The 15,996-nt window shown below is 42.2% G+C and overlaps 1 protein-coding gene across 1 annotated transcript in view; it reads left to right on the top strand.

Moving 5' to 3' along the window:
* The window catches only part of PAICS (phosphoribosylaminoimidazole carboxylase and phosphoribosylaminoimidazolesuccinocarboxamide synthase), a 408,935-nt gene that overhangs the window by 124,557 nt on the left and 268,382 nt on the right, over nucleotides 1–15,996 (top strand). Inside the window, exon 6 of the mRNA XM_069205847.1 lies at nucleotides 2,334–2,798. Coding sequence (XP_069061948.1) covers nucleotides 2,334–2,798 — 465 coding nt within the window. The remainder of the gene's footprint in view (nucleotides 1–2,333; nucleotides 2,799–15,996) is intronic.

Below are 15,996 nucleotides of genomic sequence, written 5' to 3'. Positions count from 1 at the left end.
GATAGGAAGTCAGCCACAACGTTATTTTTTCCAGGAACGTACTCCACCCCAAAATGATATCCTTCCAATCCTAACATCCACTTTGCAATGCGTGGGGTGGCATGTTCTCTTCCCTTAATGGTGAATACACTGGTGAGGGGTTTGTGGTCGGTTCTAATAGTGAAGGGTAAACCCCATAAGAAGAAACTAAAATGATTGATGGCCCAATAACATGCAAGCGTTTCTCTCTCTATGGTGGAATAATTCATCTCTGCAGCTGACAGTGACCTGGACGCAAATGCTATAATTCTTTCCTGTCCCTCCACAACTTGAGAAAGAGTGGCTCCCAGACCCTTTCCACTGGCATCAGTAGTGACCCATGTTTTCCTTTTGAAATCAAATTTTCCTAGGTTTGGAGAATTCACAATGGCTTCCTTCACCTTGCTAAAAGCCTCATGACATTCCGTATTCCATTCAAATGGAACATTTTTTTTCAGCAAAGTTCTCATAGCAGCTGTGAGCTCGGCAAAGTTATGCACAAACTTGGCCATGTACTCAGCTAAACCTAGGAATGATTTGAGTTCCTGCTTGTTGGAAGGTGCAGGTGCCTCTTTCACAGCTACCACTAAGTCGAGTTTAGGTTCCACCCCATCTTTTGTGATTTTATGGCCTAGATACTCTACTGACTCCACTCCTATTTGGCATTTATCTCTACAAATAGTCATACCAGCACGTTCCAGCGACGTAAACACCTTCCGTAAGGTAGCATCATGCTCGCTCACCGTTACACCATAAATGAGAATATCATCCTGGAAGCACAATACCCGGTCTATGCCCTGCAATATGCTTTGCATGATGTGCTGAAAAACAGCCGCCGCTGAGGCTAAGCCAAAAGGCATTCTGCAAAACCTGAATGCTCCATATGGGGTGATAAAGGAAGTGAGTGAACGAGAGGAAGGATGAAGTTCTACCTGGTGATATGCCGAGGACAGGTCTATCACGCTAAAGTATTTGGCTGGGCCCATGGTGCTCAACATCTCACTGATTCTAGGTAGGGGAACCTATCCACCCATATGTTGGCATTCAGGTCCCTAAGGTCAACACATAACCGGATTCCTCTTCCTCCCGATTTACTAGTGACTACAATGGGGGCCAACCATATTGAACTTTCGATGGGTTCTATGACCCCTGACTCTACCAGCTTGTTCAATTCTTGTTTTAAAGACTCCTGCATTAGGTAGGGAATCGGTCTGGCCTTATGGACTTTAGGAATAGCATCCGCCTTCATCTTTATCTTGTGTTGGTAGTCCCTCAGCAATCCCAATCTATCCCCAAACAACTCTGGAAACTCCTCACAAACACTCATGCCACACTTAGACTCACACACTTGTAGAACCGGTTCATCTTCGTTAGGGTCGAGCTTGATACCCAATTCCCTTTGGTGTCTCCACCCTAAAAGATTGGAGCCCCTGTTTGTGAAGTATACCTTCCCTTTAGTATGACGGTCTTTAAAGGTTATCCGGAGACATAACATACCCCTCAGGGGTATAGGGTCATTGTTGTAACCCCCAGGAGAAATGTCTGCAGGTTGTAGTTTATACCCCTTATTCTTAAAATTCTTTTCATATATACTGTAATCCATAAACGTAAATGGGGAACACGAGTCTGCAAAAACCTTTACACTTATACCATCCAGATCGATAACACAAGTAGGGTATAGAGTACCCCCTTTTTCACCCACGTTTACATTTTTCAGTTGCAGCACAAACTTGTTCTTTAAATCTTGGGTCTCTTCAATAACATGTACATTCTTTTTCTCATTACGCTCACCTCTCTCATTCTTGCATACCCTTGCATAGTGTCCCCTTGCACCACACTTCCGACATGTGCAATTGCGGGCCGGACACATAGGATTGTTGGCCAGATGTCTGCTGTTACCACACCTAAAGCACTTACTTTTACTCCCCTCTAACTATAATACACGTTAATATGAACACAAGATATACATAACACACTCTTCTGAAAAGACAGAATAATTTCATGAACTTAAGTTAGCATGGAAAACAAAATACAGGTCTTACTCTTGATGGTGGCCATTAACTTGATCACTATCTTCGTAAACACAATATTATAACTAAATTAATTCACACATTAATCTGTAAGTATAATTACGTCAAGACTAATTATTTATCAAGAAAATCTCAGCTCTCACAGGAGAAGGGTGACGTGGCAGGTTGCTTTTGTCTCGAAGAGAATTGATAAGCTGGAATAGGCTTTGAGCAACATTCTGAAATGAAAGATGTATTATAATTAATAAGCCAAGTTTAATGGCAAAATTATTTCCCATTCTCTAGGCCACCCACTCCTTCCACTGGATTCAGGTAATCAAAGGCTGATCCTTGAGACTGCGCAGAGAGTACCAATGACTCCATCTTTGTCGAGTGAAGGAGGAAAGCACTGGAGTGTGGAAGAAATCAGAGCTCTTATCAGTGTGTGGTCAGATCCTAACATTCAGCAACAACTTAAAGGCACACTAAGAAATAAAGGAATATTTGAACAGATTGCTGCAATTATTCAGAAATTCGGAATTGACAGAGACTGGAAACAGTGCAGGACAAAGTATAAAAACCTAAAGCACGAGTACAAGCTTGTGAAACAGTCCAAAGACTCTGGAAATCCAACCAAAATGATGCATTTCTTCAGTGAACTGGATGCCATCTGGGGAGGCAATGAATTGAGCCCTTTTACCCAGTCTGACACAGAGGAAAGGAGAGGCACTACATTTTTGTCTTACCCCAGGGGAGTAATTCATATGAGTGGTAAGTACTGTGTTTGATGTTTATTACAGAACCATTTATATGTCTTTTTTTAAAAGCTTCAGTCAAACTAAAGTGTACGGCTGGGAATTATTTTTTTAATTTACCAGGAGCCTCCTAATGCTCCCCCAATTAACTTAGTATTGGGGGCATCTAATGAGACTACTTATAACATTTGAAACCAGCTGACTGCAGGGAAACCCAAGCTGCTATCTAGCATGGACAACCTGTCAGCTGACCAGAGGACTTGAGCACAAAGGAGGGTTTGAAACTGAAGGAGCAGAAATACTTTTTGTGGATCAATCAAAGGAAAAGCTGTGCAATGATGACTCAACAGAAAAACTGGGTCTTTCATTAGGCATCTGTGGCTTTTTAACACTAGTATTATTAGGTTCTTCATGATTGCATTGTACCTTCTAGATGGTTATAAAAGACCACTTCAGTCTTAATTGTCTATATTATAATCCATCCATGACTAATCTGGCTGACATTTTGTGACTTTTCTTACTAATGCTAACCTGCTGTGGCTATTTTGTGATCAGTAGCACGTCTCAACGGAGTATGCTGTCTGCCTGCGTTCCACTTTTAACACTACTTGTAGCCCACTGATCTGACATTTCTACTTGTAACCAGTATAAATAGAAAACATTTTCACATCAAGGTGAAGCCCAAATGGCAAAGAAACAATATCCTTCTGGTCTTCAGGGAAGCACAATGATGTGTGCCCTATGCCTTTGATATATACTCTTTAATTGTCATTTTCCATGTATGAGATATTGTTCAATAGATATCCTACCTCTGTTATTATTCTCGCTCCAGTCGCCACACTAAGTTAGCAGGGATCTTCAAATGTTCTCATGATTGCCTTGTAGCTGGGCACACAACTTAAAATGACTCTTGCTCTTTCACTAAGACTTCGCCAGATGTTTGCCACATCTAAAAGGAGCCCACCTCCCACTCAAAGACTTCACCAGAGCCAGACCTAAACTGCAGCTGATCAGTAAGTAGCAGGGTATAATGAATAGGCATATCATTAAATATGCAGCACAGAGTGGGCGCTATAATAGATCTGATATCCTGAATAAATTTGATGGAAAATTAGACAATTGAAGCTCTCATTTTCAGACCTAGCTTTTTTCCTATGCTGTAGAAACCCTAAGGAGAGTTTGAGAATAGAAGCTGTCAAAATATCTTATTCATTTATAGGCTCCAAAAGGTGTGGCAAGGATGAACAACACTTGTTATTGCAGTGTTCCTTGCCTACCCTCCTGGAAATAACATTCTCCACACTGTTTAACATACAAAGAGCCAGCCATCTAGGTTCTGTTAGGAACAATGCATCTGACAAAAACAACATGGGTTCCGATTATGCATTTTGAACTTAATAGTTATCTTTCGGTATGTAAATCTGATTCAGTAAGCTACACATCTTATTTTGCAGCACACCACGTTTGCCATGAGGAAATGCTAAGTGATACTCCTGAGATTACTTTTAGTTAGGGATGCCAGTTAATCTTAGCGCTTAACACATTACAGTGTCTGCACATTGATTGTGGTTGGATTAATTGTTTAAGGGTGGACCTGTAACAGCTCGTTGGAGGAAAACACTTCCTTATGGGTAGGGAGACTATAGTCAACCATTACATTTCTGTATCAGTAAGTAAAACAACCTCAGGAAGGACAAGGCCTTCCAATCTTTCCAATCTATGGTAGCAGCTATCTGGTTATTAATTGTGAGGGGGTCCATCTATCAACTTAATAAATCCTCTTTGTTTAGATCAAAGCACAGTTTTGAGAGATTCTTTGCCCAACCCCTTGGGTGGCTATGGTGGTCTATGTCTGGTTATTAATTTGGAGGGGGTACCAATATCAGAGTAATAAATCCACTGTGATAAGGTCAAAACACACTTATGAGAGAATCTCTGCTCAACCCATGGTAGTCAGGGCACAAACAGCAGGTAACCCTGATAGATTGAAGAAGTATCAACAATTTTACAAAGAAAATCCCAAACCAATTTGGAAAAATAGAGAAAATTATATCAAGAGCATTAAACAGGAACCAGAGAAATACATTTCTAAAGTTTTATTGCAAAAAATGCAAGAAAAAATAAAGCGCCAAATAAGAAGTTACTATTCAAGGGTGACTGGGACTTAGGGATGATTTAGATCATGATGGAGCAGAGGTTAAATACACCAAACAGGTCATCCTGTCAAAAATAGTCTCTGAAATGAATGTCACCATCTTCGCGTTGGACAAGTAGCACCACTGTGGGAGGGTACCTTGAAGTTGGAAATGTAGTAATAGATCTCTACTAAAGCCATTGGTTTTGGAGCCGGAGCTACACTGAGAAGGGCAAGGCTGGAAACTCCATTAGGCGAGATAGCTTTATTGCGAGGTCCAGATTGCAGCGCAGTAAAACATTTTGAGTGAGGTAGACCTGTTTTTCCTGCTCACTTGGGAGCAACCTCACTGGGCAACCTTCAGCAGTTTATCCCGGTTCTTACGGAGATGATGAAAATTAATAACTCCCACTTTTCTTCAACTGTTGGGACAGGTACTACTGCTTAATCCTGCACCCCCGCTTCCCAGGGTGGCATTCAATGCACTTAACCCTCTCCAACCAGGTTTCCTGTGGGGTCCAGTTCTTTGTGATAAGTTAGGAATGCTTAGAATAAGGAGTCCATTTAAAAAAAAAACCTTTTTATTTGCATTTTAGCATGTACACACAATACACATTATAGGCATTTGAAACAAGCACATTCTTCATGTGATGTACAATGGCATCATCAAAAAGGCATCAGTATTAGGTACAGACAATTCATTGAGTGTGATATAGAAACAGAAACAATTAAAAATAAGAGACAGTTGGGGACACCATTTCCAGATAGGGAGCATTACAATGGGGTCCACGCCATCGCTGGACGAATATGGGAGAAGTAGTTTACACCAGTGCAGTGGAACAGTTTAGCAAAAGAGTGCATTAACAAATGCTATGTTAAAGTGGAACGTGCTTAGGATAGGGCGGCAGGTGTTACAGATAGTTGTGTAGGGAATGGATGGAGCGGCGTGGATGTTGGAGGCATGGGTGCTGGAGATGTGACCATCTCGGGTAATGTGGCAGTAGGCGCTAAATCAACTGGAAGTTACCCAAGATGGCATTCCAGCTTGCAGCAAGAGGGTATTTATGTAGGCCCTGTGTGTCCTCCCTGCACAATGCAACGCCTTCTGCTCAGGCCCGTGCGTGCATGGAAAGCTCCCAAGTGGGTAGTGCAGGTCATGTTGACAATCTCCACCCACAGCTGATTAAGCGTTTAGCAAGGAGGAGTCCCAAATCTATGAAACACGTGGTAGTACTGTGCTTCTTATCGCTGTGAATGAGGCCCAATAGGCAGGCCTCCCATGCCTGGGGTACGGGTCTCTCCGTGCAGTCCACCAGCTTTGAGGTTGCGCCCCAACTAGTTGTCGTGAAGGGAGGGGCAGTCTCATAGCATGTGTACTATGCCAACATTAGGGAGGGTGCAGCGGGGGCAGGTAGCACCAATATGTTGAAAATATCGGTTTATTTTTTTCAGAGTAAGGTATGCCCTGTGTAAAATATAACATTGTATAAGGAGAAAACATGTGTTGCCTGGTATATGGGAAGGATATTCCACTATGACCTTGCATTCCGTATCTGTGCAGGGGTGGCCTAGGTCCGTTTCCCAGTGGCGGTGCAATGGGGTCAGTGAGGAGGCAGCGTGTGTGTGCAGTGTTTCAGCAAAGCAGTGTACTAGGCGCGGTGGCCCTTACCCATGATATGAAGGTATTGGACAGTGAGATGTATTGAGTGTTCTTGCCGTATGCCACCCCAGCATGTGTCAAGTGTATTTATAATGGATTTATGTGGAAGGAAATGACCGTACGGGAGTCCTTCCTCTGTCATTAGGGCTTCAAATGGTATAAGGAAGCCATCTCGATAAAGGTCCAGTACCGTGTGTAGACCTTTTTCGTACCAGGCAGCAAGCTCTCTCGCAGAGGTGATTTGAGCACCCGTAGGAGTGCTGAGTACCGGTAGAGCAGGGCATATTGCTGGACAGTTTCGGTAATTTGGAGACTATGTTTACAACATTGGTGTGCCACGTGGAGTAATGCAGGAGATGGGGCTGTATGTCTGCCGCAGGGATGAAACAAATATAGAATGTGGCGATGACTCCAAGCTTGTGTTGTTGTAGCCATGTCTGATCAATGTAATCCTGCCAACCATTTGGATACCTATTGCAGTTGTGAGGCCAGGTAGCAGTGCTCAAAGTTGGTCACTGCGAGTCCCCCTCAGCAGTCGGTATTTGTAGTTTGTGAGGCGCTACCCTACTTCTCGTGATCTGCCAAATGAGCTCTCTTGTGAGTTTTTTGAGTGTATGGAAAAAAAGGGTTTTGGGATAATCAGGGAAGGTTGGAAAAAAATATAACAGGTGAGGTAGCATGACTATCATGTCAAGGGTCACACGGCTGGCCATCAAAAGCGGGTCTGATTGTGCCCTTATTGAGGACACTGTGGGGAGATTACCGTTGAACAGGTCAACAGGGTGACAATAAATGCAGAATGTCACTGGTTCCCATTACCTGAACACCACCAAGATGATATGTAGGGTCAGGGACAGCAGTATCAAGGAATAGAGACACACATTTGTCCATTTCACTTTGAGTCCGAAGATCATGGCAAACCAGTGGAATATGGATGCTATGTCTTAGGGAATCTTGTGTTTGTCTCACAGGTTCAAAAGCAAATCATCGGCATACTGTGATTTAGAATGGCATACCTCAAGTCTGTCCATGTGTACGAAGGGGGACTGCTAGCGGCTCAATGGCCAAAGCGAAAAGTGGGGCATCCCTGTCAGGTGCCCCTGTGTATTCCAACTGAGTTGAATATACAAAATCCGGTCTTAACTCTTACCGTGGGTTGGGGATAGAGTAGTTTCACAAGATTATTGTATCTGGGGCCCAGTCCATAGTGATGTAGGACCGCAAGTATATATTCCCACTCTAGGGAATCAAATGCCTTCTCCAAATCTAATACTAAACTAAACATCCAAGGCATGGCCAGACACGGGGAGCATTTTCCATAGCCCTAAAAAATCTTCTCAAATCAAGTAAGGTGTTTTATGCTGGAACAAATCTATTTTGGCCTGAATGTAAGAGCGCGAGTACCAGAGGGGCCAGTTGGTCTGCTAATATTTTGCCAGTGTTTTATAGTCTGTGTTGAGTATTGTGAGGGAGTGGTATGAGCCTATAGAGAGTGATCATGGTCTGGTGTGGGTAGGGAAATAAGTAGTGCCTCACAGAGCGAGGATGGCAGGCAAGCAGTTTGAAGGGCCTCGTCATATAGTGTCTGTAAGTGGGGGGCCTGGAATGGTGTGTTTCCTTTATAAAATTCAGTCTGGAGACCCTCTGGTCCTGGGATCTTTCCTGTGCTAGGGCCTGTATGGACTCCTGGATCTCAAGTGGGGTAATGGTGTCGTACCAGCTTGAGTTGGGAGTTATAGTGGGTAAGGGTGTGGAGGTAAGAGAGGAGTCAATGACGTCTGGATTGGCTAGCGCTGTCCAGGTATACATGGAGGTATAGTGTCTCTTTATTTTGGCTTGGATCGCCATCTGTCAATGGAGAAAGGTTTTAATGCATGAGCGAATGGCCAGTATGGGATGCCTAGGGTACTCTTGGCGAATAAGCCATGCTAGAAGTGAGCCTACTTTGTCCGCCTCACCATGAGTCTTGGCTGTAAGTGTGACATAGTTGAGACATTGTAAGTGTTCTAGGAGTGTTGCATGCTTGTGTTGTGCCAAAAGAAGTCTCTTTCTGCATTCCAGGGTCAGACTAGCCTGTGGCTCGAGGCCCAGTAGGTCTCATTCAATGCAGGAGATGTCCCTAACGAGTTTCCGTCTTGCATTACATGTGTATCCTAAGCAATGACCCCTAATGGCCACTTTAAATCGTTCCATTCTAATATGCGGGACAAAGTTGTGTTAGCATTAAGGTAACAAATTCGTCTATTGCTGTTTCTAGCAAGGACTGAAACGCAGGGTCTTCTTGAGCTGTCGGTTGCAGACACCAGGTAAGTACAGTGGGGGCCATGTCCTGGTTCAGGTGCAAATGTTAGGGCTTAAGGTCCGAATGGGTACGGCCTAAATAATCTATATCTATTATGTGGGGAGAATGTCTGGTGTGCTCAACAGACAGTCTATATGAAAATGTAAGTTGTGGGGGCTGGAGTAGAAAGAATAAACCCTAGTGTGTATATTACGGAGTCTTCATATATCAGTTCGCGTCCAATGGTTGAGCAAGGCGGTTAATGCCTGGGCATTAGATATAGCCATGTGTGGGTGAGAGGAGAAAAGGAGAGGTCCATATCTAACACACTGTTAAAGTTTCTTCCGAGAACCCATGGTATCCCGCACAAAAGTACGTTGGCTTGCTTGGTGAGGAATGCCTGCTGGTCTGAGTTAGGTGCGTATATAGAGCCATTGACTACCTGGTGGCCCTTGAGATTCTCCTCCAACGAGGACATAGTGACCTTCAGTGTCCACTGCTGAGGCATGTACGATAAAAGGGTTTAGCCCAAATCCACACCAGAGTGCCTCTATCATATGTGGACTAGTTCGTGGAAAATACCTGCCCCTGCCAAACTGGCTTTTCCTACATGGCAAAGGCACTTTTCCCTTCCAGTTTTTAATACAGTGCACTTAAGCTGCAACGAGCCAGAAAACAGTACAGCTCCTGGCAGACATATATTTTTAACAGGTACGTGGGTGGTATAAATACAAATGCAGCTCATAAAAGAGATTTAACTTCCACTCCATTGGTGCACTATCTGTCCCCTCTAGAATGATCTTACAGGACAGGTAAGTAGACCAATTGAGTGAAATCAATTTACCCATATATTTTAAGGTACTACCAGACACACTGAGGCACCAATTAGCAGCGCCATAGGACACAGAGTCCTAATAACAATAAAAACATGGTCCTTAAAAAGGCTAAAAAGTCAGAGATGACAGAAAAGGAATTTGCTATGGATTGTCACCGACCTTCACCTCTATGATTCATGAAATATATGCTACAATGAGGAAAGGCATTTCTGTCAGAATCTGTCCCCAGCATTGACCATTTTCTGTTCTTTTAACACTTGTTTTCTGGTCAGCTTTATGTTGGTGTACAATATCTAGCTGTCACTTGGGGATGTGTGGCATGGCACATGGGTAATGGCAGGGGACCAATGTATCAACTGCACATGCATAGAGGAACAGAGTCTCAGCATCACACAGAGTCTATGCCAAGGAAAAGATTAGAGTAGGCGCCCTCAGAATAACACCAATCATCATGTAAAGAGAGAATGCACCAAGACCGGAACAATATAAATGGAGAAAATCCTCCTCTGTGAGTTCTTCACAAATGTTACTTATGGTACGGGAACTCGCCAGGTCAATCCGTTGCCTGGATTTTTCTATGTGTGAGCAACTGCTGTTTCAGGTTCTTTTTTTCATCCTGCCATCCATATATGTTCCCAGCCAATACAGTTCTTTCATGTTTCCTCCATCTGCCTCCTTATGTTACTTCTTTGTCATCATTTACATTACATTTTTGCCTCCTATTTCTTCTGAAACTGCCAACCTACTGGTAACATTGAGCAGCCACCATTTACAACTTATCTAAGGCTCCTATCTGTCAGCATTACTTGACCTTCAAACTATTAGTAATCTATCGCATCCATCTTCAGTAAACCTTGCTGCTAGACTATGCCTCCAGTATTAGTCTGCTGATGAGCATGGGCTATTTACGAAGAGGCTTCATCAGAAAACAGAAGCTGGACTACCACTGTCCTAAGGATGGTTGATGCATATTGCTAGAATCAGAAGGGGCTCTTAGTCTTTATGGCTGTCATTCTCTGCCTCTCTGGCTTAAGAATTCTATATTTGCTTCTGCAACAAACATCTTTTGCTCTCAAGAGAGAAAGAGCTTAAATTTGATTTTTACATCCAAATTTGTAACTAAGCCAACCATTAGATTTGAAATCAGGCCACTCCCCATAATCACCTCCTCACAAATTAGGATTTACGATGAGCAATAGGTCGTGATTCAGTCAGTCCCTATAGAGGGGCTGTATGTTCTCATTCTCTTCTTCTGTTTTGTTAACAGTAAACCTTTAGACACATCAATTAAAACACACAGGACATATTGAAGGCAGTCCACAAAAGCTATGTTTTTGGAGTTGTTTGGAATTGAAAAGAAACCTGCCTGGTTACATCTAAAGGCTTTTTAAAGGGGATAGAGAAATTAGAAGATCTACTTACTATCATGATGAGCAAATGTTGAAGGACTAAGTAAGTATGAAAATTGAGTACAATGAAGCCATTTCTGTTTGTGTCAAAATTAACTCAGGGAAGCTTATTAGTAAATTTCAAGAGCAGTTAATATATTTGAATGAGTAATACTATTCTTAGGTTCTCATGGGTTCTGACTCCAAAGTAATACATTTCCAAGTTATTGCACTGGCATTTATTGTTTGTAATATTCTTTCAAACCAGTTGATGCTACCTTATTTCTAACTTATGCAAGAAGTCATTACTCTCCAACACTGATTTGGTTTTACAGGATATGCAATTTCGATATTGCACTTTACTGCCTAACAAGGTGACAGATCAGAAAGAAAGGAGAAATGTATTTATTGTTTAATTTACTTATTTAAATGATTTTCTCTTCAGTCCTCTTAAAAGCATTTAAATGACCAGGAGGCACAAATTGAGACAAAGACTTAGACTAATGATTCAGCTAGTTCAAACACTTGTTGGAAGTGCCTCGCCCACTTGGTGTTAAGTTGGAAGACATTTTCGGCAGGGGCCACTCTGGCTCTGGGAAATTCGGGGAGGAGCAGAGTGAAGCCAGAGGCAGGCGCTGCAGCTCACACGTTAGAGAGGGGCATTCACTGGGGTTCACTATAAACATGCAGAAGTCACATCTGATTCCCTCTCAGAACTCCCTTTCATTCTGGACAAAGTGCAGTTTAGGACCTATCCTCCACAGCGGCGAGTCCTGGATATTTAGACTGATTGTGAAGTTTCAGCCTCTATCCTGGATTTCAGTGAGTCTGACTCTGAGGCTGCTGAGTTTCATGGCCTCTTGCATCATGCTGGTAACACATGCCCAATGGCATGTACAGGCTCTACCTAGTACAGATGTCACTGGGGAACTCCAAAAGATCTGCAGTGGTGGCTGACAAACCACGATTTGGTTAGTGCAAACCACAGATTCTTCACCCCCAGGTTGAGGTGGCCATCTGGGAGAAGTGGAGATTAGAGTTCTATGGTTTCCAGCAGAGTCTTGGTTTCACATTAGCCTGTTGGAGTTGAGAGTGATTCACCTGGCATTGAAAGCGTTTCTTCCTCCTATCTAGGGAAGGCTGGTTCAGGTGTTCACAGAAAACACCACTGCCATGTGGTATTGCAACAATACCACATGGCAGGGTCATGGACCCTGTGTCAGGAGGCCCTGTGATTTTACACAGAGCTGTAATGTCAAGACATATTCCTGGTGGTTGAACATCTAGCAGGTTCTCTAAACGCTAGAACAGCTGAACTCAGCAGTCGATGCCTACTGGATCATGAATGGCGTCTCCATCCAGACATGGTGAAAGGTTTCTTCAGCGATTGGGGAGAACCTTGATTAAATGTATTTGCAAATGCTGAGAACACGCAATATCAGCACTTCTGCGTGCTGAAATTTCTAAGCCGATTCTCGCTCGGACACAGTTTTTGTCTTGAGCGGAGCTCAGGCCTCCTATACACCTTTTTGCTAATACCACTTCTGACAAGAGTTTTCAAGTAGATTAGGAACAACAGGGCCCAACTCATTCTTGTGGCTATGGATTAGGAGAGGATGGTATCGCGAATTTGAGCATGAGCATCAGTCCTCCAATCAGGCTGCACCTTCAGGAGAATCTACTGTCACAGCAACAGGACAGGTTCCTGCACCTGAACCTGCACACACTCCCCCTTCTTGCATGGAGATTGAGCAGCCCCAGTTAACAGTTTTTTATCTCCCTGCAGAAGTCTGCAATATCATTCTGGCAGCCAGGCAGCCCTCAACCAAGACAGTATTTGTCTGCCATTGGAATACATTTGTGGCTTGTGTGCTACCAAAAATGTTGATCCCCTTTCTGCCTGCACCTTTATTTTAGGTTTTGTTATTTGTTCCTGTCAGCCCAGCTAGGCTTTGTTTTGGGGCAGGGTTAAGGGGTATCTTCTGGCGTTCTTGGAGTTGCCAAAACATCCGTGTTTAAGTCACCTGATGTGATTAGTTTTCTAAAAGGACAACAATGTTTGTTCTCTCTAAAACCCTTTATCATGCCCCAGTGGGGCTTGAACCTTGTCTTGACCTTCTTGATGTGCTCGCCCTTTGAGCATGTGCACAATTGCCCTGTATGTTTCTGACCATTCAAAATACTTTTTTAATGGCCATTAGATTACCCAGGAAGGCACCCTTCTGTGCACCCTCCTTACATTACTTTTTTTCCCAAACAAACTTGTTCTGAGAACATGTGCCACTTTTCTCCTGAAAGTGGTGACACATTTTCACGTAGGCCAGACTATCACACTTTCGATCTTCTTTGCCGTACCTCACCCTTCCAAAGAGTAGGAGAGACTCCACCACCGGGACCCAAAAAGAGCTTTATCGTTTGCTAGCGCGTCGGACCTTAATAAGTAAACATACAAGGGGACGTGTATAGGTCGATGAACCTTTTGACTCGTTCAAGATGTTCTGACCATAGCTCCAGGACAGAATCAATAATCAATACGCAATAATCATTAGCCAAAGCAATAATCAATAGAGTCAGTTATTGTCACGCTCCATGACCTTTCAGCCATGAATAACCACAGCTTTAGTAAAAATTTAGTAACTTTATTTCCCTTATATTAACAATGCTAAAGTCATGTAGATTAATCTCAATATCAAATGAAACACATATAAGAACAGTACTGGTTGACCAAAGCGGCGGAAGAAACACAATCTAATCAAGGCTTGAATCACAACACATTCTAAAGCAACTGTGCAGATCAATAGCAGAGTCAGCTGCAATAGTGATATGGCATGCATAGAACTCAGCAAGGTAATTTGTCAAAACATTAGTCCCTGTAATTTGTCAGACGTCATGTGAATACCCTCATCTAACCCAGATTAGCATCAGCAGGTTGGGCTTCATGCAAAACAGTTTAGAACACAAATTTTGGAAAAACATCTAACGAGGGAAAACTATTAAAACAGTGCAGTTGTTACCTAGAAAGGAAAGGCATAAAATTGCAATTCAGTCACATTGTCATATCTACCTATCCACGATATGGGTCAGCAAGCAAAATCAGTCTTCGTCCTCAGGTAATCAATCGATCAGCAAAGCATCAGGCTCTCAGTCAGAGAGTATGAGCCCAATTACAGAATATTGAGTCTTTTTTTCTCTTAATATCGCATCACAAAATCAGAATAAGGTCTCCCTCTAGTCTGAAGTCTTTTCCTTCTGTCGCGTTGTTATATCAATGTCATCTAAACTATCCCCGAATTCACTATTGGTCAGTTAATCATACGTTTATACACTACCCAATAATATTTATAAACTATATCTTTGAATTCTAATATTTCTCCCTTCACACAAAGTTGATTGGTCTGCTTTACGATGTCCTGATCATCCGGCTCGTCAGGTAACAAATTTGTTGCATCTTCCTCTCCAGTCAGTGTCTTCATTGTTTGTGTCCTGGGAAAGAAACTTTTCAGACACATTACACACAGCTTGTTACGTTTTTAAGGACACTATCTCCTGTTAGTTGTTTCTCATGGAAAGCTTCTGCTAATCGCTTTTAACAAGACAATTAACATTTTACAGTTAATTCACTCTGTCAGCATTTTTATTAAACACTAAGAAATACAGCTTCTGCATGAGGCCTGGCAAAACTAGGCCAAGACACTCTCTAAGTTAAGGCCTACAGTTAATAGCTAGAGCACCCTAAATATGACATATTACTACATTAGTCTAACCATTAATTAGTACATTTTGTGAAAACTGGTGGCCATTCTTTGAGGTCACAATTTCAAACGTGTGCATTATTTTTCTCTATGTTATTCAACATATTTCATTATTCAAAATACATAAACATTCATTAATAATGTCTAATTAAAACACCTGCTTCAGCACGTTCTGCATTGATTGTACCAAAGAATTCTTGGTAGGCAAGAAAAGAAAAGCCTGCAGAAATGGATTGTCTCAAGATAGATTGTGCTCTGAATTAAAATCTGTTACCCACTGGGTAAGAAGCAACCCATAGAGTCTCTAACAGATAAGACTTTACCAAAGGTAAGTAACTTGCTTGACATGAAGGAACATGCTTGACATGTACAAGAGGCAGAATGAATGAAAGACCTATTAATGCTAAAAAATAATATGCCATAAGTAGCTTGAGTTAGGCATTAGATAGAGATTGATAATACTTTGTTTCCTGAGGTAAGATAAAGATCTGTAATAACGTTCTATGAAAGGATCACTTTCAGGCAAGTGATGCACCTTGGATGATCATCTTTGTTGTTATGTCCTATGTCAAGATTCTATTTGAAATATATGTTTGCATTGCATAAATGTGTAGAGCCTATCAAACTTGATAAACCTGTATCGTATACCCCACAACATCAAGTTTATTATATCGTGTGACAATAATATTGCATCCAATACAACTTAACTGCTAATTTGGAAGTTGAGTATAGATAACATTGTTTTTCCAAAGATTTTGTTTATCCAAGCTTTCTCAGAAACAATTAGGTTGAACCATCTAAGGTAGACTAAACTGACACACCATACGATTCAAAGGTAGCTGAAAGTGAAAGATATAGTCATTGTCTACAGAAAAAATTAACATTAGGATCCGTGGCAACACATAGGCTCGATTGTCATTGGTCACATCAAAGTCCCCATCTTAAAGGGGCAACAGGAATAGGAATAAAAAAATGGTGCAGCCCAAGAAAAGCTCACAGACTAAACACTGAAGTTAAATGCACAGTTGTACAGAGACTGTTATTGGGGTTTGATGAACAAAGTCAATGTTTGAGGTTTTTGCACATTATGCATTTCGAAAGTTCTGTCTCGGGTTGCTTTTATGAAATAGCCTGTATTGTTTTTCGTGCCATTCATAGCACAA

The sequence above is a fragment of the Pleurodeles waltl genome, chromosome 1_2 (assembly GCF_031143425.1).
Source record: "Pleurodeles waltl isolate 20211129_DDA chromosome 1_2, aPleWal1.hap1.20221129, whole genome shotgun sequence".
Classification (NCBI taxonomy): Eukaryota; Metazoa; Chordata; class Amphibia; order Caudata; family Salamandridae; genus Pleurodeles; species Pleurodeles waltl.
This window is presented reverse-complemented; position numbering and strand designations above follow the sequence as displayed.